Raw genomic sequence first — 27405 nt, 5'->3', positions numbered from 1 at the left:
CCCCAAACGCGTCTAGGTCCCTTTAGTCTTTGCGATAATACTTATCGATAAATATGTTTCGTTCGTATTATTATAGAGAATGTTATAGCTGTGATGTCACCAAGGCGAACGGGGGCGAAGCTGTGAGCACGTGCCAGCTCCGTCGCCCTCCGCCATCTTGTTTCTTCTATTGCTTTTTTCTGTCGCGACGAGAAAAAGGCGCAAACGCAAACGAGAAGGTGGAAAACCGCGAGCATACCGAGAGTTTCTGACAGCAACGTTCGATGTAGAACAACTGCTGGCTCGACTTCATTTGTTTTTAACTCGACTGGTACAGTTATTTGTCTGAGCTAGGGAGACAAACTTCAATGTGATGCACTTAAATTGAGTTTCAGTGACTTATTGTCTATAACATTGACAGTTGTATGTGTTTCGGTTGATCTAGAGAAAGAAGATAGTTGTACTTGTAACTTGCAGGCTGCAGCCCAGCCCTTTCTCTCGACGAAGTTGTAATAGTTTGGTTTGAGTTTATTACATTAATCGATTACAAAGGATAATGCTGAGTTGAGTTTGCGTAAATTGTGTTGAGAGAAATAGGTTAATGTACAGTACAGTGTACTGATCAAAAATTTACAGGTTTAAACATTATAGTGTCAAAGCAAATTGTAAATGACAGAAAAGTGATCTCTAAAATGTGTAACCTAGATGTGTAACGCTTATTAAACAGCATATTACATACGTTGATACAACAATACTTTGTTTGTTTTCAAATAGAGCGTGTGCCTGAAGCAGTAAAATTTGACACAGTTAATGTTTAACTCCCGCTCACAGCTGAGAATAACTACCAAGAGCACAAACGGCTTGAAAAGAGACGACGGAACCACTAGACGAGACGCCGTCAAAGTAACGGATACAGTTTAGGCGGCCAATAACCGCTGGACCGTCCCTTTGATGAAACCGACTGGACGCGGATCAAAAAATGATTGTCCGGCCGAATCGCCGTCGAAGCTTTGTCCACTCGGCCGGTCAGTTTTGTTTGCTGACCCTTTTTGTGGCTGCCCAATTGTACATTGACGTCAGCGCACAGGTCGATCCGGGTAAGAAAATTCTGTTGGTTTGTGTTCAAAAATAGGGACGTGACTCATTTTGGGGATCGCATTAGTGCTGAGGTTGCTATAGGTACGCGATTTAACGGTGTTTGGTACATAACAAATAAATGGGCCGCGATTTTCCGGGGCTTTGACTGATTTAAATGCAACTTCGGTGCCTTTAAAAAGTTGGGAAACAGTATCACTGGTATGTTTGCCTGTTTAATATGTTTTGTACATTTCACAGCGTATTTCTGTTGTCTGTGTGTCATTATGCCAGTACACAAGATGCTAAGCCTTGTACTTGTAAGTTAACAAGGCAATTGTAAAGGTCAAAGTTCCTGATTACACAGTCTCTGGGAATAGGGGAATAGCTAAATAAGTTTATGGCCCTCATGAGGTTGATCTCACGTCTATGACTATTGGCTTGCCTTACTTTGCAGTTGATTGCCCCGGCGTATTTGCCTGCTTACGACTTTCACATTGATTTACCAGTAAAGTACATCATGCTGTGTTTGCAATCTCTTGTTTTAAGCTAACGATGCAAGTTTGCTAACTACCAAATAGGGTGAACGTCACAAGTTTTACAAATTTTATTTTCTTGCAAAACGTTTTCTTGCAAAATCGAGTGGACTGCTATAAAATGCGAGCTCAAAGATATACTAGATATAAATGGCGTAATGCTACGATAAATCATACATATGTAGTGTTGTAAATATATGCTCGATGGCAAACTGTAACCTAAGATTTACAAGCCCGTGCGATTGAACTAAGGGTTACATTTCACACCTTCATATCGACGTTTCTAGCGAAAGGGTTACTCACTTGACAGGTCCGGTACAAACTCCATGAAAATTGGCTATAAGCCTTTTAATCCGCTTAAAACTAACACACTTAGAAGTGCCCCTACACGGCTTATAAGAAGTGGTATTCGTTCGTCGTTAGTGAAAATTACGACACACTTACGGCACAATCCCACATAATCTTTATGTACGTTTCACGCCTTCTCCATTAAAGCAAGTGCTTTCGCATTTCAGCTGTCCACTTTTGTGTAAACTGCCAATTCAATTGTCTCATGTGTATAGTAAACGAGCATTGAAATATGAAACATTATCTAAATTTTTGATTTTTTTTTGAATTTTTGCGTATATCCCAACAGGGAAGTTTCAAATCAAATACGCTTGTTAATTGATTTCAACATATTAACATTGACATCTAGAGCACAGGCTTTTTTGAAATCGTAATGTACTTTTGTGGCCATTTTGTTATGCTTCTTTGCATTTAATATTAAAACTAGCTAACACAATATTACATGAGACGCGTAACGCCTGGGAGGGTTGCAAATCGAAACCTTATCAGTTCTCACCAGTGCAGGGCCTGATAGCACGCTGTGCCAAACCGCAAACACTACAAAAAGCGCTCCAGAAATGGTCTTGCAGGCGCTTGGTTGACCGGGTCAGGACTGTTTAACCGACCAAAGCATGCACCTCTGCCCCGCGTCAAAGCACTGCCTTCTCTTCAGACGGAGTAATTTGACAGGACGATTGACGTACGGCTGTACAGGGATACGCCGGCACTTATACAACCTCATTGAAGAACGTTATGCTGCAGCACCGCTATTGCTTTTACGACAGCCCTTAAACAAAGATTGCATTGCAGAACGACGAGGGACTTCAGTAATTGGGTCCCGGAGGGGGTGATTAATATTAATGACGTCACGCCCTTGCTGCACCACGCACTTTTACTTTTTTTCCTTTCGAGGGATTTCCTTGGAAACTTAACTGTTAATTATCGGTTGCTCTATCTTGACGCCTGTCACCCCAACCCTATGCATTATGTATTGTGCGACGGCTGACACCAAACGCTGCTGTCGCTTGTGATTGACACTGTTTAAATTTGCGGTAACGAATGAAGCATAAATGGTAACATTAGGAACGACAGGTCCTAATGTGATGCCAATTTCCTTAATGCTGCCTCCCTAATAAGTTGAATTAACATAAGATTTTCGGCCTTTAAAGACTAAGACCACTTGAACAATCGTGTACCGACACTTTTTATGACAAATTTTACAAATCATTGAATATTGCAGTGAGTATCCCTCATATTTTATTATTTACTGTTTACATTAATACCTTAATACAAACGTTATGACGCAATAAATATTGGCAATGATAATTAATTTAAAATTGTTGCTTTTTTGCAGTCTGCCGACATCCATTAGGAATGCAAGATATGCGAATATTGGACAGCGCTCTTTCAGCCACATCTTCACATGCTCTCGGAACCGGCCCGAAATATGCACGGTAAGCTATTACATGAACCAGTGTAAACGTAAATACGGAACCAGTGGTCGACATTTTGTAATCACAAAAAAGGTACGATAAACGCAACAAGTGACATTAAGCCCCCGCCCTTAACCCGTTACTCCAATATGGCTGTTTGGTATCGACCGGGAGACCATTAACACAACCTGCAGTGCCAAGGTTTTCTCTGAAGATTAACACGCATTTCGCATTGATTTTTGTGGTAAACAAACGTTCTTTTCCGAGTTTCCTTTTTCGTCCCCTGAACGACCCTGATGTAACATCGGAAAACCCATAAAATGAAAAACTATTAGTGAAATTCCTTGAATCAGCCACCTATCTATAATTAGTTAGAAACTAAAGTGGGCAAAAGATAAAAACGACATTGGACTTGGCATTTACAACTACTGTTCCGCTGATAAATAAATTCAATACTGGTATCCGGCATCATCTTTCGCCGAAAATAATTCCAAGTAATAAGAAAATGTCGCGCTTTAATGGCTTGTCTTCTGAAGGTTCTGACACCAGGGAATACATGATTCCGTCTGTCGCCTGGACAGCTAGCTCACTTTACGCTGAAGTGGTTTCGGTCCAGACCCTCCAAATGCGATTATACGCTGTTATCGAATTAAACAGTAGTGCATGTTAATGCGTGTTGAAACATCGGGAATAAGATTTTAAAACTAATTCGCAACTTGCAAATCAAATGATTCGCTTTTCGCTGTGGTGTTTTGAGTTGGTTACACTAAGACTTAGTGTGTGACTAAGTAAACGGAATTGTTTTTTTTGACAGTGGTGCAAACACTTTTTAAATTATTTTCTACCTTGAAATGACAAGTAGTTTATACATTACACGTAGGTTTATGTCATTACGAGAGACATATAGTAATGGCTTTGGACATTTCAGGTGTAGGTGTATGCAAAACAAATTTTAAAACACAATCCAAAACGTACAAAGTTTATAGCGATTGAAGATGAAAACTCAATTAATTTTAAGATTGTATAACAAAGACATTAAAACTGATGAATATGCATGTTAAGTAGGCATTTTTTCAGATTAAGCGTAGTTGTGAAATTTGATGACAAACAAATCAGCCAAGCGTTTGCTTATCTCAGCATGACAGCATTTCTTTTCACCCGCGATAACAATAAACTTCGCAAAGATAAGACAAAATTCGCAGACCAATGCAGGCTTGCTTTGTACACAGATTCTTCTCTGTAGTTAAATGCACATTAAACGTGTATTGTCGACTTCTCTCCCACGGGGATGCCGCGGAGCATCACAATACCTAGTAAGCGGGTTTCACTCCTGCTTAGTTCGCTAATATGGGAAAACAAACGGGTTATATATGGCTTCAAAGCGGCTTAGAAGTCGTAAGTACTGCGGGAGGTTATAAAGTTAAACTAATAGGTGATGCGCTTATGTACTTTGACTAGTTGGGGCTCATTAGTGAGGTTATCCATGTTCTAGCACATTTACTAGGAAATTTACCAAATACAAAAAAGGGTAATGGTATATATTTGACAATTTGTGAGAACGGCTTATAGCGCAGCCCTAAACAGAGGGCTTGAATCTTCTTTTAATTTCTTGGTGTGTAAAAACACGTCATCCGTTTAAAAGCTATAAAAGTTGAATGACGTGAGCGTAAAGACTTTTTGTTTGCTTTGTAGATTAAACCGGGACGAAGGGGATGGTGCTTGGTGTCCAAGTGGTGTGGTCAGCCCCAACAGTGAAACTGAATACATTCAAATTAAACTGCCTCAGTTAAGCGTCATATCAACTATCGCAACGCAGGGAAGGTAAGTCAAATCTCACAAATCCGCAACTTAACCTGAGAACAAAAATTAATGTCGCCATATAGTTGCCTAACATATGACTTAACAAATTGACGTTTGTGACGGATATTATCAAAACTAGGTGGATAGCACTAAAATCTATGTGGTAAAACTTTAATATGGCAAACTCACCAAGAGACACATCACTTACAAATGTCATGATTTGTTTCATCAGGTTTGGCGCTGGGAGTGGCAGGGAATTTGTGAGAACTTACAAGTTCAACTACTCAAGGGATGGGCAAAACTGGAAACAGTGGTCAAACTACCAGGGATTGAACGTAAGTGTAATGTACATTATGCGAAGAGTGTGTGTGTCCTGTATAACATATTATATCTTTTATCGGTTGCTGTTTTTGTACGGCTTACATGTTAGACTCAATATCTAGACACACTACAAAACAGAACTACCCATACTTTAATATTAAAAACTCTGTCCCTGGAGTATACAGCCTTTGTCCTACTAGGACGTGGACTATACACCCGGAAAACACAACCACCAACAACTTTGGTTTCGATTCAAATCGTTTTTTCATTGGAAAATTCAGTAACACTCAACAAGCAGTAGCAAGATTGATATTTGAATTTACAAACAGTTATTCAAAAATTAACCATCAGTTATTTATGACTGACATTTTTGTAAATGTCATTTATTGAACGCAATCGCCATGCAGACTTTATAAAACATTTTGGTTTAAGAGCAGGTTGTGTGTGTAAATACTGCGGCAGAAGAAACCTTATTGAACCCATGTTTTGATCTTCAGCTCATGAAAGGAAACACAGACATGACATCTATCAGCAAACAATCGATTTCACCACCTGTAACTGGGGCAGAATATGTACGAATTATTCCCGTCACCAATCGACCCCAGTCAGTTTGTTTGAGGTTGGAGCTGTACGGCTGTGTATGGAAATGTAAGTGTTTGACATACCTTACATAGTTATTACAGATGTTCACAATAGTATTTTGCCCAATTACTTTTTACAGTATGCAAGTGTACTTGAACTAATCCTGACATTTTATATTTGGTTCAATAATTCTTTGTATGTCATGCTAAAAATATGCATAGTAGCCGCTTTTATTCATAATACCGCTTTTATTGTGCCACAGCGGGCCTCAATTCATACGAAATTCCATCGCCGGATGACGCCCAGAGTTCCACAAACGCTCGATCCCCAAGCCGAACAACCACGAGTTTTTCCGATGATACTTACGACGGCCGAAAAGGGAAAACGGTGTTTCGTGGGGGTCTTGGTCAACTTACTGATGGCATAATTGGCGATGATGACATTGGAAAGGTGCGTTTGCCGATTTCCCAATTAGCACACAAAGGGTTTTCAATTTTGTATGAGAAAAAGTTCTGAATTCTGTGTCATCATCAGGCATTCAGTTGTTTTGTAAGGCGTTTAACGACTAAATCGAACACGTTATTAGATAGTGGCTGCCCAATACCGAATAGTGCATACGAATTATAATTTGCACGAATCCAGCATATATACTTTTCGTTTTTTGGCGTTTTTTGATGACCAATGTGCATGGTTTTCACCACTTACATGAAAAAACACGTACTTAGCTAAAGCAATATCTAAGATTCAGCATAACACTTTATGTCCATCCAGGTCGTCTCCCGCAATCAACGGGCTTCTCCTGGCTACGACTATGTGGGCTGGTCAAAAGCTGCTACATCAGATGGAAGCATTACGCTGCAGTTTCGCTTTATCGATATTCGCAACTTTACCGAGATGAGAATCCACTGTAGTAACGACATTGGCAAAGGCGCAAGGTACAGTGGCCAGGCTTGTAGTGCGTGTTTTCTAACTAGGCGTTGTCGCTATTTACACATGGTACATCATGACGTAATTACAGCTGTGGTAACGGTATAGTTTATCAGTTCCAAACCCGTTTACGCAGGAGCGTTCAAACGTTAAGTGAAATTAGGTTTAGGCTTCGTAAAATTTTCTCTCAATAAGTTTTAGACGTCAGTTGTTTAAATATTTGTTCGGGAAAACCCAATTGCGTAAAATTTTAACTATCACTCATTTGGCGTAAAAGACACGTGACTAACACACATTTAAAAATTCCTTAAAATTGATCGCTAAGACATTTGATCTAGGTGTACCTCGATTATACATTTCCTTAACGATTTTTGCAGAAAAATGGCCAACACACTAAAATCCTGTAAACTACCTTTTATCGCCCCAAAGCCAACATACTTTTTTTTGTATTTTTAATCATTTGAAATCATTCAGGCTCTTCTCATCAATTGAGGTTGCGTTTGGACTAAACGGGGTCACATACCCAGACACGGCTGGTTCTCCCCACATGGCTTACAACGTGAACGACGACACAGGTGACACATCAGCACGTTTCGTCACAGTGCCACTGAACCACGCTATAGCACGTTACATCCGTGCTCGCATCCATCTCCGAGATCGACTCCTACTTATCAGTGAGATTGAATTCATAAACGGTAAGTCTCGCAGTTTCAGTTTTGTTGGTGTATTTTTGATGTGTATCGTTTTTGATGTTTGGAAAAAATGTTTGATTCAATTCGTAATAAGGCAAGGTTTTTCGATATATTTGCAAATTATTAAATACAAAACGTATTGGTTAAAAAAAGATATAAGAAAAAAAATCTCGACCAGTACAGTCTTAAGTATCACGGATATTAAGTTAACGAAGCATGATGGAAGGTACCGGGTCTTGGTTTTTTAGTTTAAGCGCAGTTTAAGATTTCTAGTTAGTTTGATGTCAAATTTGAAATTAGCACGATAATTTGTCCCACCAGCTCGGTTAGTGCGCAATAAATCGACGCATGTATGTTTTCTTGCATGTTGTTCTGTATGCACGGTCCCTGTTTCGTCACATGCAGTTCAGTCAGGGTACATTCCACCCCCGGAGGCGCTCTTGCCTCCCCTGCCCCCCGCCAAACCGACGTGGCCAGCCCTTCCAGGTGACGGTACGACCTCGTGTGTCCGCTTTCGCTTAGCTTCAAGTTTACGTTGCTATTGATTTGCAAAACACTAATTATTATTCCGGATGATTTCTGTGGTGATTTTGAAGTTTTAATTTGCATGATTCTTGCTTTGAGAGATTAGCTTGGTGTTATTTTATGGGTACAGGTATCACGCGCGGTTTGGCTATACTTTTCCTTATATGTTGCATTATTTGCAACAATGTATTGTAAGACCTATTTTAGGATGCGTTACATCATATTGCTTTACTTACAAGCTAACCTTTTTTTCGCTCTATTATTAAACCATTCTCGATAGTTTTTAAAAAATATCGATTTGTAAAACGTGTAGAGGCTTAGTAGCTTAGAAGTTTTGCCAAACGCGTCTGCCTCGGGGCAACTTGCGGTCAAGTTTCAGCTGCTCCTAGCCAACTTGGTGCGTACAAGTTTCCCCGCACAACGCAAATAATTCCTTGGGGAAAATGCCTCAGTCAGAGTCATGTAATCGATTGTTGCGCCACAGGAAACTGTCTGTACCTCAAATATAAAAAGTAAATTATTAATATAACATACACTGCTATTTCGGTCTCTTCAACTGTTTCGTTAAATTGACTGAGAATGAAGACTTTTAACTATGGCATTTTAAGCTTGTGTAATATGTTTTTCTTCTTTTGTGCATGCGCAAGTAATCAGATTTTGTTTTATTTTCAAACAAAGCTTTGCTTATAACATAAACTTTCTTTTTGATAAAGAATGGTGCAGAATTTGCCTGTTTGTTACGCAATGCGTTTACTTTAGCATTGGACTTAGTTGCCTGTTCACACAGAATTAATAATATGCATCCACAATTAAGCACTGATAGCAACCCATGCAACTCAATTCATGTGTTATTTACCGCAAATACAATTAATATCATCTGCATAATCATGTTATTTCCAATACTAATCTGCAACTTGCATTGCTCTGCTTTGAAAATCAACATACAAATACACATAAAATTAACATTTTTACAATCGTTTTACAGCTCCATTGAGTCCCGACGCGTCTAAGCGCTACGCTTCGGATATTCCTGACCAGAACCCCGGTGAAAACCCCGAAGATCCTAACGAACCCACAGTGACCCCAAGTCATATGAACAATATCCCCATAATCGTGGGTTGCTTGGTTGGGGTCATTGTGCTTCTTGTGGTTATCGTTCTTGGACTTTGTTACAGACAACACCGTCTCCGAAAAACTTTGGTAAGTTGAGCAAATGTTTCCTTTAACATGAAACAAATGATTTTTGTCCTGTACAACCTAACATCTTAACTTCAATAATTGCTGGCAGTTTTGAATATATGTTCCGTACGTTTAAAAGATAAATATGAAACCGTTTTTCACAAATTGCTATTTATGCACTAATCTGGATATATTCAGTTAGAATGTATAATATTTTGCTGCCGTATTCTCAGTTGAAATACAAAACTCACACTAGATATAACATACATGTTTTGTTTGTCCACAACCAAACGATTTTTAAATATTGCTTAACATGGAATATCCAAATTACCTGTTAAACCAAAACCTATGTTCACGTGTGACGTTGAAGTTCCTTTTGCCTAAAATCGATTTGTTTACAGACTCCACCAAGATATACTTACACGACTACAGGGCGACCTGGGGGAAGTCGAAACGACCACATGGTGACGCTAACACCCCTGGTAACACAATCCGGACCAGGAGGGTCACATCAAACTACTGTAATGACAGAGAAGCCACCGGTGCCAATTTATCAGGAGGTGAGTGGAGTGTTTGAATGTGAGTTGAGTATCTATTTCTCAGCTGTACATGTAAATCTAACATATAGGGACTAAAACGCCAACTTTTGTGAGAATTTCCAATTTAAGTAATGTTTACGATTTTAGTACTTTTGATAATCTACAACTTCAACAGACCAACCCGTTTAATGAACATTTTTTGGGGAAACTTTAAAAGGTTATAGATTTTAATCTTCTGTGTGGCAAAACCTAACTGTCAAACTCGTTTTAGATTGATCCAGTTCCGACTCGTATTCCCCACGACAACGTTTATCTGGAACCTACTGACGTAGTGATGTCATCACCACCTCCTTACCAAAGTCTTCCGGAAGTTACACAACTTGCCGAACAAGCAAGTAAGAATATTAAAACCTTAAAAAAATATTGTTTCCTTTAGTGCATCTTGTTAACAGGGTTTGTATTGTTTTAGGCTCAAGGCGGCGTCAGTTTGACCAACCAGACGTATTAAACCACGGTGAAAGCAGCAACACATCGCATTACGCCGAGACAGACTTGTTTCTAGCGACATTCGATGCACAGGTAACTTCAGACACCAACTGAGGTGTTAAGTCGAAGGAAAACACGGCTCTATGGCGCCTATATGTCCCCGTCGCGTCCATAAAACATGTGTATTTCGCGTGAATACTATTTCTAAGTCCTGCCTTTTGCGGTCGTTACGGATATCAGTTTTATCTCGTACATAAAAATTGTTTGTTGAAACCTTCCTCTTTACTCTTGTGCACACAATTTACTATCAAAATCTTATAAATCATGTTTTGGTATTTTATCTCGAAAACTACTGCATTGTGTAGAGTGGAAATTTATGTATTTGTTAACCTATATCTGCAGCCTATACAAGGAGTTACTGGGAATAACATATACGCCGTACCATGGACCAGTCCTTCTCCAAAACGCCAACGTCGCAAAAAGAATGCAAAGAAAAGCGGAACCCTGTCGTCAGACGACGCCTCCTCTTCAATGACCACGCCCTCTGCTGCAAGCACATTATTGGCTGACGCAGGTTTGCTTACAGTTTTTTTTTTGTAACACTTTTAGCTCAAGGGCATTGTTATTTACAAAAGAATTATTATTGTAAAATTGATAGCGAAGTCAATAACGTTTTTGCCTTAACCACTGTGTTTAAAATGCATTTGTGTGTACATTCGATTTTACGTCGCCACAAAACTTAGTCGTTGTAAAAAGTTCATTTGGCCAATACCTAATGAAACTGACACTGAAATGTTTTATTGCAGAAGACCGTTTGGGATTGTTGACCGACTTAGGGGATGACCCACCGGAATTTCCCCGCAGCAAGCTGGAGTTTGTTGAAAGACTTGGCGAGGGACAGTTTGGCGAAGTTCAGCTGTGTAAAGCTGATCCGGTGATACGAGATGTGGCTGAAGAAGATGGGTGAGTGAAACTGATTTATAACTTAAATAATAGTTTGTTGGTGCAAAAGTCAAAAAGTATGCTCTCATCGGTGTAGTATTGTGAACAACCTCCTAGAACCTTATGTATTTTACATGATGGTATATTGTTTGCAGGTTCGTAATATCCGGATCCCCTGGAAAACCAGTGATGGTAGCGGTGAAGGTTCTCCGTGAAGACGCCTCTTCGAACGCAATGTAAGTGAGCCTTTTCTCAAACATAACAAACAAGTTTTTCAGTAGGATTAATAGTTTTGATTTCTCAATTTTGTTAATTTCAGTTTGAATAATTTATTATTATTCTTTGTATAGGGATGATTTTCTTAAGGAAGTCAGAATAATGTCCCGTCTGCAAGATCCCAACATTGTTCGACTAATTGCGGTCTGTACTCGGGATCAACCGTATGCTATGATAACGGAATATATGGAGAATGGGGATCTTAACCAATATTTGCGGGGTTTCAATGATGATTTTCCCGCATCTTCTCCGTCATCCTCCAATCAGCGATCCTCTGGTCCAGCGATAAGGTTGGTATTGTCAGAGAAAAACAAATAGTTGTGAAAATTGTAACTTTAAACCGCTGTGTCTTATGCTCAATATAGTGCATGATCATACCCTAGTTTCATCCCAACAAAACATCAACATTGCTAACGATACCTTACTTGACAGCAATGACATCATCATGAAAATGGCCGCTCAAATCGCATCAGGCATGAAGTATTTGGCTTCTCTTAATTTCGTACATCGAGATCTTGCTACAAGGAATTGTTTGGTTGGTGCTGATCATTCAATACGCATCGCCGATTTTGGAATGTCACGAAATATGTACCAAAGCGATTACTACAGAATTCAAGGCAAAGCTGTTCTCCCTATTAGATGGATGTCCTGGGAGTGTGTATTGATGGTAAGTACACACATACCTACCTCTATGTTACCTCTATGTTTAAGTGCTTGCGATTGAAAACAGACGAAACAAAACAATTATCTCCAAGGTCAGAAGGTGAAACTTTTTGTCTGGTAATCTTATCTAATAAATATGCTTTTGTGCCCTAAATAATAAATTATGTTTTTTTCAGGGCAAGTTTAGCAGTGCTAGTGACGTATGGTCATTTGGCGTCACCTTATGGGAAATGTTTTCTCTGTGCAAGTATCAACCATTCTCAGGTTTGACCGATCAGCAAGTAATTGAGAACATGCACCACATGTTCAGACGAACTGGAGATGAGGTATGTAAGAATAAAACAGTGTATATTATAGTGTTAACGAGCTAGAGCAGTTTGTTCAATTTACGTAAAGTTTTGTTTTTTTGCTTGTCTTTGTACTTGAAAGGTTTCTTTTCCCTAACTTACATATTTACAAAACAATCACAAAAACATTTTTCTGATTTTTGAAACCTGTTGAATGATATGTGTTTGTTGAAGCTTGTCATCTTGAAAGCATGCTGTTAACTTTTTTATCTGCTATGAAATAGGGCATGTCAACCTCAACAAAGGGCTATTTTTGTGAGTTTTTTAAAACTTCTTATGTGATGTAGGTGTTCTTGCCACGGCCAAAGCGTTGTCCTGCCGCTTTATTCAACATGATTCGTCAATGCTGGAAACGTTCAAGTGAAGATCGCCCAACATTTGAACAGATGTACACATATCTAAAGGAACGTGTCCGCACTAAACCTGATATTAAGACCAAACCACCACAAGTGAAACCACCCCCTCCAAAGTGATGTCACCAGGATTAAGTGGTTTCGTTATGACGTCATCGTGCGGCAGATATTGGGTCGAGAGTGGGGAAGGCCAAAAGTTCAATTCGGTTCAAAACTATTTTAAATATGTGTTATTGTTATTGTTACCATTTTACTGAGGCGACCGATGTTGAGAAGGTGCTAAGACAATTGTACCCTTGTTTTGTAGCGCACTGTGTTTTGGTGTACATTGGTCAATGGTACGTATTTATTATTCACAACATACACTTTTCTCTAATTACGGCACGGCGTCACCCGGTATGTTGCTGTTTTGTCCAAATTTACGATTTGTCACCTTGTTTTTTTCACTTAACGTTTGTGTGCTTTTTACATGTACAAGAGTACCTTCACTCGCGTACAAAATTTATTGTGTCGTCACAAGAAATAAAGTCACACATTCCCACGTCACCCCATGATGACGTAATGCGGCAATACTGCAGTACAGATGTTTCTTCAAGCCAAGAACACTGGCAGCAATAAATAAATCAAAAAGCTTGTTAAGCAAGAAATTACGCTTTCTCATCCCAGGCAGAATTTAAATTCCGCTTCGAGGTGCCCACCAGCGGATAAATTTAGACCCCGGTTCCTTGATGACGACGAGGGCGAATCCGACGACTCCGACTCCCGCGAACTCGAATAAAATCTGCGCTGTCCTTACGATGTCGCCGCCGATTGCCTTTTAACTTTCGTTCTGAAAATTATTCAATTACACTACACTAGGAGAAACAAATTACTATTTTTCTAAACATAATTCGAAACACCCAACCACATAATTCCAGGAGCCAACGCTTTGTAAATCATTACGTTACTACACTGTTCCAATATTATTATGCCAAACGCTAATCTGGAACGCTTTGTCATTATCCGTTGTTCAAAACTCGAAGGTCAGTAATCGGTTTATCCGAGCATTGAAAAAATATTCAAAAATATGAACAGTGCATCTCCATACCCTGGTTTATAGGCAGTAAAGACGGAAGTCTATTTGACATTCTTCTGTGCGCTCTTCTGTTCAGTGCTCTCGCTTCTCCTTTCTGCTCCTGTCGCAAGGTGGCGCTCTCACGAAACTCTCTGCTGTTGGGATCTTTACATTCACACCGCTTAGTGCAGGTGGCGGGAAATGGTTCAACCTGGTAATAAGCACAACAAGGTTTGTCTACTTGGTGATTAAAATTTCCAGAACAAAAACAAAAAACGCAAAACAATTCCATTCACCATTTGCAAGCTGCGTAAATAGTAGTGCAGGATTTTCTGCGTCATTACAAGATACTGTTTTAGTTATTCATAGCTGGTTGTTTTTAATGCGCAAGACCTATTGGCAAATGGCAACATAGCAAATGGTCAGGTTTTATATAATCAACCTTGCCACTGGATGTCGTGCTTGCGCAACAATCCCCGTTATCCCAATTGCAGTGAGCTCTGTTGTTGTCCGGATCACACCAGCCATCCCCCATATCTTCTGTGTTACATTCACTGATGCACGAAATCGACTGGGGATCAGGAAACCACCTAATGAGCAGCAAAGGAGCTGCAGTTAGATAAACTCGGACTAAAAAAAGTATACCTGCCATATTTTACCATATTTTATACTAAGTAATTTGCCTTTTAAATGGAATCACCTATTCTTTACAAGCCTGTTATTGGGAATTTCTAAAGACAGGTATGCTTAGTTAGGTATTGGTGCCTACCTTCCATGACCTGCGCACACAAGTATTCGGCGTTTCTTGACTGGGTCTATCTGCTCACGTGGGTCTGTGCTTTGATTTGATTGGACGGAGAAACTGATGACTACATCGTGGTGGGGAACTGTGCACGTTGCAGTACAAGTCTTGCCTGAATAATCAAAGCAAAATACAAAAAAATATCCACATACGACCTTGTACATACGGACACAACATACCAACTGTAAAACCGTTGCACTCGAAGTCGAGATCATGTGACTGTTTTGGATGACCACATTCCCCCGGAAGTGACGTACACGACGGTAGACTGCCTATCCATTGACCGAACTCGTTACACATCATCGTCTCACCAGACTGATAAACATGAGTTAGATAAAATTGGGTGAACAAAAAATGTTGAAACCATCAAAAATCTGGTTTAGATCAAGTGGATCGCTAATAAAGTCAGAGTAAACAGTTTCGTTATGTTTTGTGGGAGCAATTTTGTAGTTTTAGATTTGAAGTAGATTTGACTACACCATCGAAATATGCCAGCATACTTAAGCAAGAACCTAGTCCAATGACTTAAATAGCTTCCACAATCAAACTGAAAAACCTGACCAGGATTTCCAGGATTTGTAACTATAGGTAGCATTGTGGGTTCGTACAGTAACTTTCGCATAAAATGCAAGCGAAAAAACACAACTTACCGAATGCCCGGTCGTCGACCCAGCGCATCCACATACACTGCCGGGATATCTTCCATCTGTGCAATTGTAATCTTCACTTTCAAACTCATTGACTTCGTCACACATCACCGGCTCGCATCGAGGTCCCGACCAATGACCGCCCGTTGAACAGGTCATGCGGAACGAGCGTCGTCGCTGCTGCATCACGTGATACCCAACAATGCAACGGTATCGGCAGGTTTGATGTAAACGAAAGTAACCTCCTTGTGACGTAACGCAGCGTGACATCACTGCATGAGAAAGGTGGGGAGGAGGGCTACATGTTGCTTGGCAATCGGAGCCAAATGTTATCCATTCTCCAGAACGGGAACATTGCACCTGAGGTTAAAACACCGTTTTATTATGCAAAGACTGATATTTTTGTTTTGTTGACACTGTGTGTGTGCTATACAAAGCATATTCAGCTCTACTTTGTGTACATGTAGTATTTGTAGTGTTTTTTGTGCATAATCTTAGCAACAACCAGACACATGCCTTTGATAGGATTTCATTTCTATTCTTATGACATGAAGTATGTTTAACTGTTGATCGCCTTCTTGTCGTCTCAAAAAGGTTGCCTAAAGTCGCAATCTCATCCAGTTAGCAGTTTTAAAGCAATTTTAAGATTGGAAAATTTCAGTATATATGAAGTAACAACCCAGTACCTGACTTGTATGTACTCCATCTGAACAAGTAACGTTGCACACAGACTGAAAATAACGTCCATTAGAACAAGTAGTAGACATGGATGTTTGGACAGGTGGACACGTCACTGGTTGGCAAGAGATATTTCCCAACCATTCTCCATTGACACAAACAACCTAAATCACAAAGTAACAGAAACGTTTGTTCAAGTCGACAAAAACAGTAACAAATAACAAGTTTTCTTCATTAGGTTTACGGGTACCCACCTGTTCTGTATCAACAGGCCTCCAACCATTCATGCAAACAATTCGACACACTGTCCCGTCATAAGCAGAACTATGGAGTATTTCCATCCCTTCTATTGGACATTCCAAAACAGTTTCATTGAGGTTTGTCAAAACACAAGAGTTATTTTTCACCACAGTTCTTTGTGTAACATCAGCCTCGGCGTCACAGTCCAAGCAATCATTGGTTGTTATTACTGTCACTTCAGGTGCATTAACTTGGAGTGCTCCTGAGAAAAAAACTACTACTAAAAACGGGCTATAAGAAGAACGGACAGGCAAAATATTCGGCAAAGCAAAGTTGTTAAAAAGCTAACATTTTTAAAAATGTACAGCAACAATTGATTTTGTTTTCAGCTTTCATATTTTAATGATAATTTATTTCAGACATACTTGTGGCAAAGAAAGAATCCACAGTCGTGTCGTCATAAGATGGTGAACGCAATGCAACTGCATCAATCATCAGTCTTCCAGACCTATAAAAATTAGTAAATAATAATTTTGTTGGTTATCATTACACATACAAATTGGTAAAGTTTGGTCTTTTCAGAAAAATTCCGCCTCAAAGCAAGTTAAAAACAGATGAAGAGTTTAACTGATAACGTTTTTTTTATTTTTGTAAAAAGAACTTCAACTTACCATTTACCAAGGACGATTTGTTCCACTGGACCCACACGATCGGCTTGTAACTTGTCCGGAATCCAATGTACCACATGGCCCAAGCACCAACGCATCTTCCTCGTTTCTGATTGGATGAGATGTGATTGGCCGAGCGTGTCGAATAGAGTAATTGGAAAATCTGCGTTCCAGGTGACGTATGTAAACAAACGACAAAACAAACGATATTTACTTAAGCAGTAAAGACGCCCCTTTTTAACAAAACAAAGTAATTCTTTCTGAGAGGGTGTTACAAAATGCCACAAATGTTCTCCTTTTTATTTCTTGGTTTCTCTCAATACTTTAAATATTAATATTTCAAAATATACTTGACTATTTCAATTGATTTTGTGAAATTTGTCAAACATTTTTGTTCTTTTCTTCATACAATCATTAGGTGGTAATAGCCTTGAACAACAATGTGTCCTTTTTAGTGATAAAAATAAGGTAAGTAAGTATATTAGGTTGGGTGTTGCGTCTAAAAACTATGGTCAAAGTATTAAACAATCCAGTATAAAATAAAAAGAATAACGCACCTGAAACTGCAATCGATCTATCAAGGGAATATATCAGGATGGTTGATGGAACTACAGCTCTTCTAAACGTAACCTGAAACAAAATTATGAATAAAAATGCATAGAAAAAAGTAATAAAGTTTATCCATAAAGTCTGTGGTATATTGTACTATTTTAGATCGGTAAAAATTCAGTTGATGCACTTTGTGCTACCAACTTGTGTATGGAAGAAAGAAATTGGTTGCAACGTATATACAACATATGCTACCGTGCTTAACCGTTGCTACAATTTACCAACCGTTATTACATCAGTCAGTCACATACTTTCAATCCCGAGAAGTCATCACCAGAGCACGACATCCAAGTTCGACTTGAGTCAACCAATACGTCACAAAACAACTCAGATTGAGACGTCATCGCATCGGGCTTCCCCGTCACTGTGACGTTAGGATCACTGCATGACGTGTGCAGTGACGTCACATCGTCAATTTGGTCGACTTTTGGGGAGGTTGATATTTGAACTTGGGATGCCCACTGATCAGTATAGCCTTGTATTGTCATCAATGGGCAAGTAACGTCATCACGACTGACATCATTTGTTAGAAGTTCAGATATGGCATGACAATCACAAGGTTGACCTACAACAAAGCATGTTAAAACCAGTGGTATGCACAAATAAACTGGTACAATTTTGGGCTGGAAAATTGGACAACAATAATATCGTTTAAAATGTTTTATGAGCAGAAAATATTGTGTAGATGGTGGTGCAATTATAAACAACAAATAAACTGGTAATATTTATCTTTCCGGACCAAAACATCTTTACACTAATTATGCTGGTTGTTGGTTTAGGTTTGCAACTAAACATCAATTAAACCATACATGGTTGGGAAGTAAATTCAGAGGTTACCTGTGCATATAAATCCGTCTTCAAGTGTGCACGAGGAACTACATCCATCGTTGTTCTCTTGATTCCGATCATCACACTCCTCATTTCCACACTATACATTATCAACTGAATAAGTTATGCACTAGCAATCAGACTTCGGATTCGGATCTTTTATTGCTTTTTTGTTGATTTTAGTTTTTGTTCAAGCAGATAAGCTATTCAATTTACCTGTATCACACCATCACCACAAATCGACTGTCCGAGAAAATATGTCACTGGTGACGTCACATCGCCAATGATGTCGCCATCCACCGGTTGCACGCGATACGTGTATTCTATTCCATCTTCCAACTCACTAAAAGAAAATAACGTTACTGCTTTTTATTGCCATCTAAAAGTATTTCGAATTACATGCTTCCCACCTGTCTGTAAAGAACAATTCCTTCGTCGTGTAATATTCCGTAGTTGAGGTTTCTTCGAATGTGGGTTCACGCCAAATTCGATAAGAAGTTTCACTGTTGGAAAACACATGAAAAAGATTAGGTCAATTTTTATTGTAACGAATCTGAATCAGTTTTTCGTCCACTTTCAAATTGATCTCAAAATGTTTCATTTTTGACTAAAATCTACTGGACTTTGTGACTGGTATTCAGTTTACGCTGGTGCGAATTTGGCTCCAGTACACAGACAATCAGCGCACTCAGAGGATAATCTACAGGACTTTTATCAAAATCTTCGTCCGTTTTTCAATTGGCTTACGAAATACAACAAATGGTTCTTAATATTCGATTTATATATTTATTCCTTTTGCCTTTTCGAAGGCTTGGTATATCTTTCCGTGTTTTTGCGAGCCTTGTAGATTTAAACATTGCTTTATAGGAATCTAAAAACTTTACTTTATGAGACTTCTAGCTCAGCAGAGTTATACGCTTGAGTCTTTGTTTTGATCGAGTACAGTTGTTAAATAAGACAAAATATTCGGTGGAGTCGGTTTGTAACACATTTACATTAAATATGCACAAACGTTTTACACTCAAAATTCACGTCACAAACCTGCAGGAACTACATAGTGGATGCTCAGGTGCGGATATGATTTCGATGGCATCCACTGCAGTGTAAGTATGACGTACATAAACCCGGATACTCACGACCTTGATAATGAAACAGTTTGATTTTTTACCGCCAAACTAACAAACATTTTGCTTTACTCACTTCTATATTGACGCTAGTTCTTATTGTCAGAGGTTCGCTGCATTTTGCAGCTTGAGCCCCTAGTGACGTCAATGTTCCGTCAGTGTGACGTATTTCAATTTCTCTTATACTTGTCGTGGTTTCGGTTCCGTATGTCACCCAAATGCGTAACTGATGTGGCACCACAGGCGTTTCAAATGCGAATTCAATGTAACAACTGCACAGAACATTTCTTTCAGACAACTTAATGAGATTTTTAAAAAATTGTCGGTGTTTTTAAGTTGGAATATTTTTTTGTGAAACGAGTTATCATTCTATCGCGATGATAAATAATTGCAGAAAATTGTAAAATTGCAATGATTATTTTCTGTGATAACGTAATTTCGGTAAAAACACAACACACAAATCGTTTCATCGTATAATCACATGAACGCCATAGCAACAAATATCCAAATGGAAATGTGGAAATATAAAACAATATAGCCAAGAAGAGTTACCGTTTGTCACACAACATCATATTTTGCGTTTGATCCAGTGCCATCCAAAAATTCATTCCTCTCATGGAACAAGCTTCCTGATCCGGTGGACCTGTTGCCTGGTCAGGACTTTGCTGGGAATCCAAAACTGAGAAAAAAAATAGCAAACATTATGTGCAGAAGACTGTTGGGCTGACATAAGTTTAACTTGGGTAAAAAGTTGTTTAATGGTCCACGAAATAGTATCGTTGTGCCAAAAGAGACACCTTCTTAAAGACAGCGTTACCAGTAATTACTAAACGAACATAAAAATGTGCTATTATTAGGGACTGATTAACATACTACAAAGTTTCGGGTTTGTGCAAACCCTAAAAGTTTTGCGATAAATATGCGTAAACAAGGGAGAAAATGTACAAAAACCTACGGTCCACGATGGAAAAAATGGACATAAAATAAGAAAAGTTGTAGTCATTCTTCATGTTTAATTGATCTCCAGATTGTGATAAACTCAGTTTACCTGGCGAAGTTGCATATTTCGCGTACTGCTTCAACGATTTTTCCGCACCGCATCTAACGTCACAATCATATCCTCCACGAGATTCAAGACCTATTGGGGGAAGCCAAACGACAGACACCGACCTATATGTTTACAAATAGTTCTTCAGAAACGAGACATTACATTGATTAGGTAAATGTGACTCCACCTGTGATATATAGATGATGACACAATCCTTGGAGGCAGTGGGATTATTGGAATTTTTTTATCCTCTCTCCAATTATAGTAGATAAGATCAAGATAACAATGCATTCTACCAGTTTGCTGCTGAGTAAAAGTATCCTGACACGATCCGTCTGTAAAAAGGAAAAATCTTTAAAGGTGAGTTCATGACCGTCAAACAGTATCAAAACACACAACACTACGATGGGTTTCAAGAAACGGAAGTCAGGCCAAACAACATTCTTTGCCGTTTGTGTTTATCACAAAAACTCCGAGCTCCCAACAGGGCAAAGTTAACATCAGGAAGGTTTTATATTAAATCTGTTAACCAAAAGGTTGGTGGTTCGAGCCCACCCAGGGACGTCATAAACGATTTTTGCTTTACCAACAAAGAAAACAATACATTTTTGGACAACTTTTGTCGTATCAAAAAAGTTTTGACAGTTTTTCAAAGTAAACATTTTCAGATCAGAGTAATCGGCCAAGTGTGCATCGTCTAAAACAAGTATGTCAATAGCTCAGTGGTAGGGCACTGGTCTCGTAAACCAGGGGTCGCGAGTTCAAACCTCGATGGAGGCAAACTTTATTTTGCTAAAAAAAACTAACAGCAAGCATGCTTTGAAGTATCAGCTTTTCGTATAAATCATTGCTCCAGTGGCGCAATCGGTTAGCGCGCCGTACTTATACGACAGTTACGGAGATATGCGGAGGTTGTGAGTTCGACCCTCATCTGGAGCAAACCTTTTCTTTGAGTCCAACTCAAAACTGGTAAGATTGTGAACCAAATGCAACACATTCCTGGCGCCATGGCTTAGTGGTAAAGCGCCAGCCTAGTAAACAGGAGATCCTGGGTTCAATCCCCAGTGGCGCCTCTTTTTAAACAAGCATGCCACATCTGGAAGTTTTTTCCTTTCTCTTTTTACAACACTTTGGAACCATTGCGTAAACTCGCGTAAACCTCACTAAACACTCGACGGGGATGTAGCTCAGATGGTAGAGCGCGCGCTTAGCATGCGCGAGGTACCGGGATCGATGCCCGGCATCTCCACTTTTCTTCATTCCGAATTTCATTGTTGCCACTTTCTTATTGGAAATTAATCCAAAATCACTCGTACGTCTCTGTGGCGCAATCGGTTAGCGTGTTCGGCTGTTAACCGAAAGGTTGGCGGTTCGAGCCCACCCAGGGACGTCTTAAAAGATTTTTGTTTTCCAAACAAAGAAAACACGGAAATTTTTGGACAACTTGCGTCGTATCATGACAGTTTTTCAAAGCAAACATTTTCAGATCAGATTAATCGGCCAAGTGTGCAGTCTATCCGAAAAGTGTCTCTATAGCTCAGTGGTAGAGCACTGGTCTCGTAAACCAGGGGTCGCCAGTTCAAACCTCGCTTGAGGCAATTATCATTTTGCTAAAAACCTAACAGCAAGCATGCTTTGAAGTGTCAGCTTTTCATACAAATCACAGCTCCACTGGCGCAATCGGTTAGCGCGCCGTACGTATACAACAGTTACGGAGATATGCGGAGGTTGTGAGTTCGAGCCTCACCTGGAGCAAACCTTTTCTTTGAGGCCAACTCAAAACTGGTAAGATTGTGAACCAAATGTACCAACAGCAACACATCACTGGCGCCATGGCTTAGTGGTAAAGCGCATGTCTAGTAAACAGGAGATCCTGGGTTCGATCCCCAGTGGCGCCTCATTTTAAACAAGCATGCCATATCTGGAAGTTTTTTCCTTTCTCTTTTTACAACACTTTGGAACCATTGCGTAAACTCGCGTAAACCTCACTAAACACTCGACGGGGATGTAGCTCAGATGGTCAAGCGCGCTTAGCATGCGCGAGGTACCGGGATCGATGCCCGGCATCTCCACTTTTCTTCATTCCGAATTTCATTGTTGCCACTTTCTTATTGGAAATTAATCCAAAATCGCTCGTACGTCTCTGTGGCGCAATCGGTTAGCGCGTTCGGCTGTTAACCGAAAGGTTGGCGGTTCGAGCCCACCCAGGGACGACTTAAAAGATTTTTGTTATCCAAACAAAGAAAACAACAAGTTTTTGGACAACTTGCGTCGTATCATGACAGTTTTTCAAAGCAAACATTTTCAGATCAGATTAATCGGCCAAGTGTGCAGTCTATCCGAAAAGTGTCTCTATAGCTCAGTGGTAGAGCACTGGTCTCGTAAACCAGGGGTCGCGAGTTCAAACTTTGTTGGAGGCAATCATCGCTTTGCTAAAAACCTAACAGCAAGCATGCTTTGAAGTATCAGCTTTTCGTACAAATCACAGCTCCAGTGGCGCAATCGATTAGCGCGCCGTACTTATACAACAGTTACGGAGATATGCGGAGGTTGTGAGTTCGAGCCTCACCTGGAGCAAACCTTTTCTTTGAGGCCAACTCAAAACTGGTAAGATTGTGAACCAAATGTACCAACAGCAACACATCACTGGCGCCATGGCTTAGTGGTAAAGCGCCTGTCTAGTAAACAGGAGATCCTGGGTTCGATCCCCAGTGGTGCCTCATTTTAAACAAGCATGCCATATCTGGAAGTTTTTTCCTTTCTCTTTTTACAACACTTTGGAACCATTGCGTAAACTCGCGTAAACCTCACTAAACACTCGACGGGGATGTAGCTCAGATGGTAGAGCGCGCTTAGCATGCGCGAGGTACCGGGATCGATGCCCGGCATCTCCACTTTTCTTCATTCCGAATTTCATTGTTGCCACTTTCTTATCGGAAATTAATCCAAAATCACTCGTACGTCTCTGTGGCGCAATCGGTTAGCGCGTTCGGCTGTTAACCGAAAGGTTGGCGGTTCGAGCCCACCCAGGGACGACTTAAAAGATTTTTGTTATCCAAACAAAGAAAACAACAAGTTTTTGGACAACTTGCGTCGTATCATGACAGTTTTTCAAAGTAAACATTTTCAGATCAGATTAATCGGCCAAGTGTGCAGTCTATCAGAAAAGTGTCTCTATAGCTCAGTGGTAGAGCACTGGTCTCGTAAACCAGGGGTCGCGAGTTCAATCTTTGCTGGAGGCAATCATCGCTTTGCTAAAAACCTAACAGCAAGCATGCTTTGAAGTATCAGCTTTTCGTACAAATCACAGCTCCAGTGGCGCAATCGATTAGCGCGCCGTACTTATACAACAGTTACGGAGATATGCGGAGGTTGTGAGTTCGAGCCTCACCTGGAGCAAACCTTTTCTTTGAGGCCAACTCAAAACTGGTAAGATTGTGAACCAAATGTACCAACAGCAACACATCCCTGGCGCCATGGCTTAGTGGTAAAGCGCCTGTCTAGTAAACAGGTGATCCTGGGTTCGATCCCCAGTGGCGCCTCATTTTAAACAAGCATGCCATATCTGGAAGTTTTTCCTTTCTCTTTTTACAACACTTTGGAACCATTGCGTAAACTCACGTAAACCTCACTAAACACTCGACGGGGATGTAGCTCAGATGGTAGAGCGCGCGCTTACCATGCGCGAGGTACCGGGATCGATGCCCGGCATCTCCACTTTTCTTCTTCGCGAATTTCATTGTTACCACTTTCTTATTGGAAATTAATCCAAAAACACTCGTACGTCTCTGTGGCGCAATCGATTAGCGCGTTCGGCTGTTAACCGAAAGGTTGGTGGTTCGAGCCCACCCAGGGACGCCTTAAAAGATTTTTGTTTTCCAAACAAAGAAAACACGGAAGTTTTTGGACAACTTGCGTCGTATCATGACAGTTTTTCAAAGCAAACATTTTCAGATCACAATAATCGGCCAAGTGCGCAGTCTATCCGAAAAGTGTCTCTATAGCTCAGTAGTAGAGCACTGGTCTCGCAAACCAGGGGTCGCGAGTTCAAACCTCGCTGGAGGCAATCATCGTTTTGCTAAAAACCTAACAGCAAGCATGCTTTGAAGTGTCAGCTTTTCGTACAAATCACAGCTCCAGTGGCGCAATCGGTTAGCGCGCCGTACTTATACAACAGTTACGGAGATATGCGGAGGTTGTGAGTTCGAGCCTCACCTGGACCAAACCTTTTCTTTAAAGCCAACTCAAAACTGGTAAAATTGTGACCCAAATGTACCAACAGCAACACATCCCTGGCGCCATGGCTTAGTGGTAAAGCGCCAGCCTAGTAAACAGGAGATCCTGGGTTCGATCCCCAGTGGCGCCTCTTTTTAAACAAGCATGCCATATCTGGAAGTTTTTTCCTTTCTCTTTTTACAACACTTTGGAACCATTGCGTAAACTCGCGTAAACCTCACTAAACACTCGACGGGGATGTAGCTCAGATGGTAGAGCGCGCGCTTAGCATGCGCGAGGTACCGGGATCGATGCCCGGCATCTCCACTTTTCTTCATTCCGAATTTCATTGTTGCCACTTTCTTATTGGAAATTAATCCAAAATCACTCGTACGTCTCTGTGGCGCAATCGGTTAGCGCGTTCGGCTGTTAACCGAAAGGTTGGTGGTTCGAGCCCACCCAGGGACGTCTTAAAAGATTTTTGTTTTCCAAACAAAGAAAACACGGAAGTTTTTGGACAACTTGCGTCGTATCATGACAGTTTTTCAAAGCAAACATTTTCAGATCACAATAATCGGCCAAGTGCGCAGTCTATCCTAAAAGTGTCTCTATAGCTCAGTGGTAGAGCACTGGTCTCGCAAACCAGGGGTCGCGAGTTCAAACCTCGCTGGAGGCAATCATCGTTTTGCTAAAAACCTAACAGCAAGCATGCTTTGAAGTGTCAGCTTTTCGTACAAATCACAGCTCCAGTGGCGCAATCGGTTAGCGCGCCGTACTTATACAACAGTTACGGAGATATGCGGAGGTTGTGAGTTCGAGCCTTACCTGGACCAAACCTTTTCTTTAAAGCCAACTCAAAACTGGTAAAATTGTGACCCAAATGTACCAACAGCAACACATCCCTGGCGCCATGGCTTAGTGGTAAAGCGCCAGCCTAGTAAACAGGAGATCCTGGGTTCGATCCCCAGTGGCGCCTCTTTTTAAACAAGCATGCCATATCTGGAAGTTTTTTCCTTTCTCTTTTTACAACACTTTGGAACCATTGCGTAAACTCGCGTAAACCTCACTAAACACTCGACGGGGATGTAGCTCAGATGGTAGAGCGCGCGCTTAGCATGCGCGAGGTACCGGGATCGATGCCCGGCATCTCCACTTTTCTTCATTCCGAATTTCATTGTTGCCACTTTCTTATTGGAAATTAATCCAAAATCACTCGTACGTCTCTGTGGCGCAATCGGTTAGCGCGTTCGGCTGTTAACCGAAAGGTTGGTGGTTCGAGCCCACCCAGGGACGTCTTAAAAGATTTTTGTTTTCCAAACAAAGAAAACACGGAAGTTTTTGGACAACTTGCGTCGTATCATGACAGTTTTTCAAAGCAAACATTTTCAGATCACAATAATCGGCCAAGTGCGCAGTCTATCCTAAAAGTGTCTCTATAGCTCAGTGGTAGAGCACTGGTCTCGCAAACCAGGGGTCGCGAGTTCAAACCTCGCTGGAGGCAATCATCGTTTTGCTAAAAACCTAACAGCAAGCATGCTTTGAAGTGTCAGCTTTTCGTACAAATCACAGCTCCAGTGGCGCAATCGGTTAGCGCGCCGTACTTATACAACAGTTACGGAGATATGCGGAGGTTGTGAGTTCGAGCCTTACCTGGACCAAACCTTTTCTTTAAAGCCAACTCAAAACTGGTAAGATTGTGACCCAAATGTACCAACAGCAACACATCCCTGGCGCCATGGCTTAGTGGTAAAGCGCCAGCCTAGTAAACAGGAGATCCTGGGTTCGATCCCCAGTGGCGCCTCTTTTTAAACAAGCATGCCATATCTGGAAGTTTTTCCTTTCTCTTTTTACAACACTTTGGAACCATTGCGTAAACTCGCGTAAACCTCACTAAACACTCGACGGAGATGTAGCTCAGATGGTAGAGCCCGCGCTTAGCATGCGCGAGGTACCGGGATTGATGCCCGGCATCTCCACTTTTCTTCTTCGCGAATTTCATTGTTACCACTTTCTTATTGGAAATTAATCCAAAAACACTCGTACGTCTCTGTGGCGCAATCGGTTAGCGCGTTCGGCTGTTAACCGAAAGGTTGGTGGTTCGAGCCCACCCAGGGACGTCTTAAAAGATTTTTGTTTTCCAAACAAAGAAAACACGGAAGTTTTTGGACAACTTGCGTCGTATCATGACAGTTTTTCAAAGCAAACATTTTCAGATCACAATAATCGGCCAAGTGCGCAGTCTATCCGAAAAGTGTCTCTATAGTTCAGTGGTAGAGCACTGGTCTCGTAAACCAGGGGTCGCCAGTTCAAACCTCGCTGGAGGCAATCATCGTTTTGCTAAAAACCTAACAGCAAGCATGCTTTGAAGTATCAGCTTTTCGTACAAATCACAGCTCCAGTGGCGCAATCGGTTAGCGCGCCGTCCTTATACAACAGTTACGGAGATATGCGGAGGTTGTGAGTTCGAGCCTCACCTGGAGCAAACCTTTTCTTTGAGGCCAACTCAAAACT

At 40.6% G+C, this 27405-nt stretch overlaps 2 protein-coding genes and 33 non-coding genes across 37 annotated transcripts in view; 34 read left to right on the top strand and 1 right to left on the bottom strand.

The window, feature by feature from the left end:
* Positions 1 to 727: 727 nt before the first annotated feature.
* On the top strand, positions 728 to 13527 carry LOC145204079 (discoidin domain-containing receptor 2-like). Of its 3 annotated transcripts, none has more exons than XM_080076500.1 (20): positions 728 to 1076; positions 3271 to 3370; positions 5042 to 5170; positions 5382 to 5484; positions 5968 to 6118; positions 6315 to 6502; positions 6824 to 6987; positions 7454 to 7674; positions 8077 to 8157; positions 9182 to 9396; positions 9777 to 9935; positions 10186 to 10309; positions 10384 to 10493; positions 10803 to 10974; positions 11207 to 11363; positions 11498 to 11578; positions 11693 to 11908; positions 12051 to 12285; positions 12458 to 12607; positions 12916 to 13527. In XM_080076500.1, exons 1-20 carry the CDS (start codon positions 959 to 961, stop codon positions 13099 to 13101), a joined length of 3060 nt encoding a protein of 1019 aa, XP_079932626.1. In that variant the 5' UTR covers positions 728 to 958; the 3' UTR covers positions 13102 to 13527. The 3 variants fall into 3 exon arrangements, with proteins under 3 accessions (XP_079932626.1, XP_079932625.1, XP_079932627.1); XM_080076499.1 differs by having other exon boundaries at positions 8077 to 8163; XM_080076501.1 differs by lacking the exon at positions 8077 to 8157.
* A 164-nt stretch (positions 13528 to 13691) lies between these two features.
* LOC145204722 (pappalysin-1-like) overlaps positions 13692 to 27405 on the bottom strand; it is a 126022-nt gene continuing 112308 nt past the window's right edge. The window contains exons 11-29 of the mRNA XM_080077312.1: positions 20867 to 21014; positions 20680 to 20801; positions 20184 to 20310; positions 19708 to 19903; positions 19549 to 19646; positions 18918 to 19010; positions 18723 to 18850; positions 18651 to 18676; positions 18517 to 18595; positions 17931 to 18244; positions 17628 to 17700; positions 17109 to 17233; positions 16171 to 16326; positions 15488 to 15844; positions 15017 to 15152; positions 14805 to 14949; positions 14478 to 14625; positions 14069 to 14246; positions 13692 to 13810 (exon numbers count right to left, since the gene is read on the bottom strand). Of these exons, the coding sequence (XP_079933438.1) occupies positions 13692 to 13810; positions 14069 to 14246; positions 14478 to 14625; positions 14805 to 14949; positions 15017 to 15152; positions 15488 to 15844; positions 16171 to 16326; positions 17109 to 17233; positions 17628 to 17700; positions 17931 to 18244; positions 18517 to 18595; positions 18651 to 18676; positions 18723 to 18850; positions 18918 to 19010; positions 19549 to 19646; positions 19708 to 19903; positions 20184 to 20310; positions 20680 to 20801; positions 20867 to 21014 (2768 nt within the window). The remainder of the gene's footprint in view (positions 13811 to 14068; positions 14247 to 14477; positions 14626 to 14804; positions 14950 to 15016; positions 15153 to 15487; positions 15845 to 16170; positions 16327 to 17108; positions 17234 to 17627; positions 17701 to 17930; positions 18245 to 18516; positions 18596 to 18650; positions 18677 to 18722; positions 18851 to 18917; positions 19011 to 19548; positions 19647 to 19707; positions 19904 to 20183; positions 20311 to 20679; positions 20802 to 20866; positions 21015 to 27405) is intronic.
* On the top strand, positions 21529 to 21618 carry Trnai-uau (transfer RNA isoleucine (anticodon UAU)). The gene is given in 2 exon segments: positions 21529 to 21566; positions 21583 to 21618. It is a non-coding gene; the product is annotated as a tRNA-Ile (tRNA).
* On the top strand, positions 21681 to 21752 carry Trnat-agu (transfer RNA threonine (anticodon AGU)). Its single transcript has one exon. It is a non-coding gene; the product is annotated as a tRNA-Thr (tRNA).
* Positions 21856 to 21928, top strand: Trnaa-agc (transfer RNA alanine (anticodon AGC)). Its single transcript has one exon. It is a non-coding gene; the product is annotated as a tRNA-Ala (tRNA).
* Positions 21996 to 22069, top strand: Trnan-guu (transfer RNA asparagine (anticodon GUU)). Its single transcript has one exon. It is a non-coding gene; the product is annotated as a tRNA-Asn (tRNA).
* Positions 22206 to 22277, top strand: Trnat-cgu (transfer RNA threonine (anticodon CGU)). Its single transcript has one exon. It is a non-coding gene; the product is annotated as a tRNA-Thr (tRNA).
* On the top strand, positions 22345 to 22434 carry Trnai-uau (transfer RNA isoleucine (anticodon UAU)). The gene is given in 2 exon segments: positions 22345 to 22382; positions 22399 to 22434. It is a non-coding gene; the product is annotated as a tRNA-Ile (tRNA).
* Positions 22506 to 22577, top strand: Trnat-agu (transfer RNA threonine (anticodon AGU)). The gene has a single exon. It is a non-coding gene; the product is annotated as a tRNA-Thr (tRNA).
* Positions 22819 to 22892, top strand: Trnan-guu (transfer RNA asparagine (anticodon GUU)). Its single transcript has one exon. It is a non-coding gene; the product is annotated as a tRNA-Asn (tRNA).
* Trnat-cgu (transfer RNA threonine (anticodon CGU)) lies at positions 23028 to 23099 on the top strand. The gene has a single exon. It is a non-coding gene; the product is annotated as a tRNA-Thr (tRNA).
* Trnai-uau (transfer RNA isoleucine (anticodon UAU)) lies at positions 23167 to 23256 on the top strand. The gene is given in 2 exon segments: positions 23167 to 23204; positions 23221 to 23256. It is a non-coding gene; the product is annotated as a tRNA-Ile (tRNA).
* Positions 23328 to 23399, top strand: Trnat-agu (transfer RNA threonine (anticodon AGU)). Its single transcript has one exon. It is a non-coding gene; the product is annotated as a tRNA-Thr (tRNA).
* Trnan-guu (transfer RNA asparagine (anticodon GUU)) lies at positions 23641 to 23714 on the top strand. Its single transcript has one exon. It is a non-coding gene; the product is annotated as a tRNA-Asn (tRNA).
* Positions 23850 to 23921, top strand: Trnat-cgu (transfer RNA threonine (anticodon CGU)). The gene has a single exon. It is a non-coding gene; the product is annotated as a tRNA-Thr (tRNA).
* Trnai-uau (transfer RNA isoleucine (anticodon UAU)) lies at positions 23989 to 24078 on the top strand. Its single transcript is given in 2 exon segments — positions 23989 to 24026; positions 24043 to 24078. It is a non-coding gene; the product is annotated as a tRNA-Ile (tRNA).
* On the top strand, positions 24150 to 24221 carry Trnat-agu (transfer RNA threonine (anticodon AGU)). The gene has a single exon. It is a non-coding gene; the product is annotated as a tRNA-Thr (tRNA).
* Trnag-acc (transfer RNA glycine (anticodon ACC)) lies at positions 24324 to 24396 on the top strand. Its single transcript has one exon. It is a non-coding gene; the product is annotated as a tRNA-Gly (tRNA).
* Positions 24464 to 24537, top strand: Trnan-guu (transfer RNA asparagine (anticodon GUU)). Its single transcript has one exon. It is a non-coding gene; the product is annotated as a tRNA-Asn (tRNA).
* Positions 24674 to 24745, top strand: Trnaa-cgc (transfer RNA alanine (anticodon CGC)). The gene has a single exon. It is a non-coding gene; the product is annotated as a tRNA-Ala (tRNA).
* Positions 24813 to 24902, top strand: Trnai-uau (transfer RNA isoleucine (anticodon UAU)). The gene is given in 2 exon segments: positions 24813 to 24850; positions 24867 to 24902. It is a non-coding gene; the product is annotated as a tRNA-Ile (tRNA).
* Positions 24974 to 25045, top strand: Trnat-agu (transfer RNA threonine (anticodon AGU)). Its single transcript has one exon. It is a non-coding gene; the product is annotated as a tRNA-Thr (tRNA).
* Positions 25149 to 25221, top strand: Trnaa-agc (transfer RNA alanine (anticodon AGC)). The gene has a single exon. It is a non-coding gene; the product is annotated as a tRNA-Ala (tRNA).
* Trnan-guu (transfer RNA asparagine (anticodon GUU)) lies at positions 25289 to 25362 on the top strand. The gene has a single exon. It is a non-coding gene; the product is annotated as a tRNA-Asn (tRNA).
* On the top strand, positions 25499 to 25570 carry Trnaa-cgc (transfer RNA alanine (anticodon CGC)). The gene has a single exon. It is a non-coding gene; the product is annotated as a tRNA-Ala (tRNA).
* Trnai-uau (transfer RNA isoleucine (anticodon UAU)) lies at positions 25638 to 25727 on the top strand. Its single transcript is given in 2 exon segments — positions 25638 to 25675; positions 25692 to 25727. It is a non-coding gene; the product is annotated as a tRNA-Ile (tRNA).
* Positions 25799 to 25870, top strand: Trnat-agu (transfer RNA threonine (anticodon AGU)). Its single transcript has one exon. It is a non-coding gene; the product is annotated as a tRNA-Thr (tRNA).
* Trnaa-agc (transfer RNA alanine (anticodon AGC)) lies at positions 25974 to 26046 on the top strand. Its single transcript has one exon. It is a non-coding gene; the product is annotated as a tRNA-Ala (tRNA).
* On the top strand, positions 26114 to 26187 carry Trnan-guu (transfer RNA asparagine (anticodon GUU)). The gene has a single exon. It is a non-coding gene; the product is annotated as a tRNA-Asn (tRNA).
* Trnaa-cgc (transfer RNA alanine (anticodon CGC)) lies at positions 26324 to 26395 on the top strand. Its single transcript has one exon. It is a non-coding gene; the product is annotated as a tRNA-Ala (tRNA).
* On the top strand, positions 26463 to 26552 carry Trnai-uau (transfer RNA isoleucine (anticodon UAU)). Its single transcript is given in 2 exon segments — positions 26463 to 26500; positions 26517 to 26552. It is a non-coding gene; the product is annotated as a tRNA-Ile (tRNA).
* Trnat-agu (transfer RNA threonine (anticodon AGU)) lies at positions 26624 to 26695 on the top strand. The gene has a single exon. It is a non-coding gene; the product is annotated as a tRNA-Thr (tRNA).
* Trnan-guu (transfer RNA asparagine (anticodon GUU)) lies at positions 26938 to 27011 on the top strand. Its single transcript has one exon. It is a non-coding gene; the product is annotated as a tRNA-Asn (tRNA).
* Trnat-cgu (transfer RNA threonine (anticodon CGU)) lies at positions 27148 to 27219 on the top strand. Its single transcript has one exon. It is a non-coding gene; the product is annotated as a tRNA-Thr (tRNA).
* Positions 27287 to 27376, top strand: Trnai-uau (transfer RNA isoleucine (anticodon UAU)). The gene is given in 2 exon segments: positions 27287 to 27324; positions 27341 to 27376. It is a non-coding gene; the product is annotated as a tRNA-Ile (tRNA).

The sequence above is a fragment of the Phallusia mammillata genome, chromosome 8 (genome assembly GCF_965637545.1).
Source record: "Phallusia mammillata chromosome 8, kaPhaMamm4.hap1.1, whole genome shotgun sequence".
NCBI lineage: Eukaryota > Metazoa > Chordata > Ascidiacea > Phlebobranchia > Ascidiidae > Phallusia > Phallusia mammillata.
The sequence above is the reverse complement of the archived record's forward strand: the minus strand, read 5'-3'. Positions and strand labels throughout refer to the sequence as shown.

Coding starts and splice junctions, on each gene's coding strand:
- LOC145204079 (XM_080076499.1), top strand. CDS start 959: ATGATTGTCCGGCCGAATCGCCGTCGAAGCTTTGTCCACTCGGCCGGT. Junction 6,988..7,453: donor GACATTGGCAAAGGCGCAAG/GTACAGTGGCCA, acceptor GAAATCATTCAG/GCTCTTCTCATCAATTGAGG. Junction 7,675..8,076: donor TGAGATTGAATTCATAAACG/GTAAGTCTCGCA, acceptor CGTCACATGCAG/TTCAGTCAGGGTACATTCCA.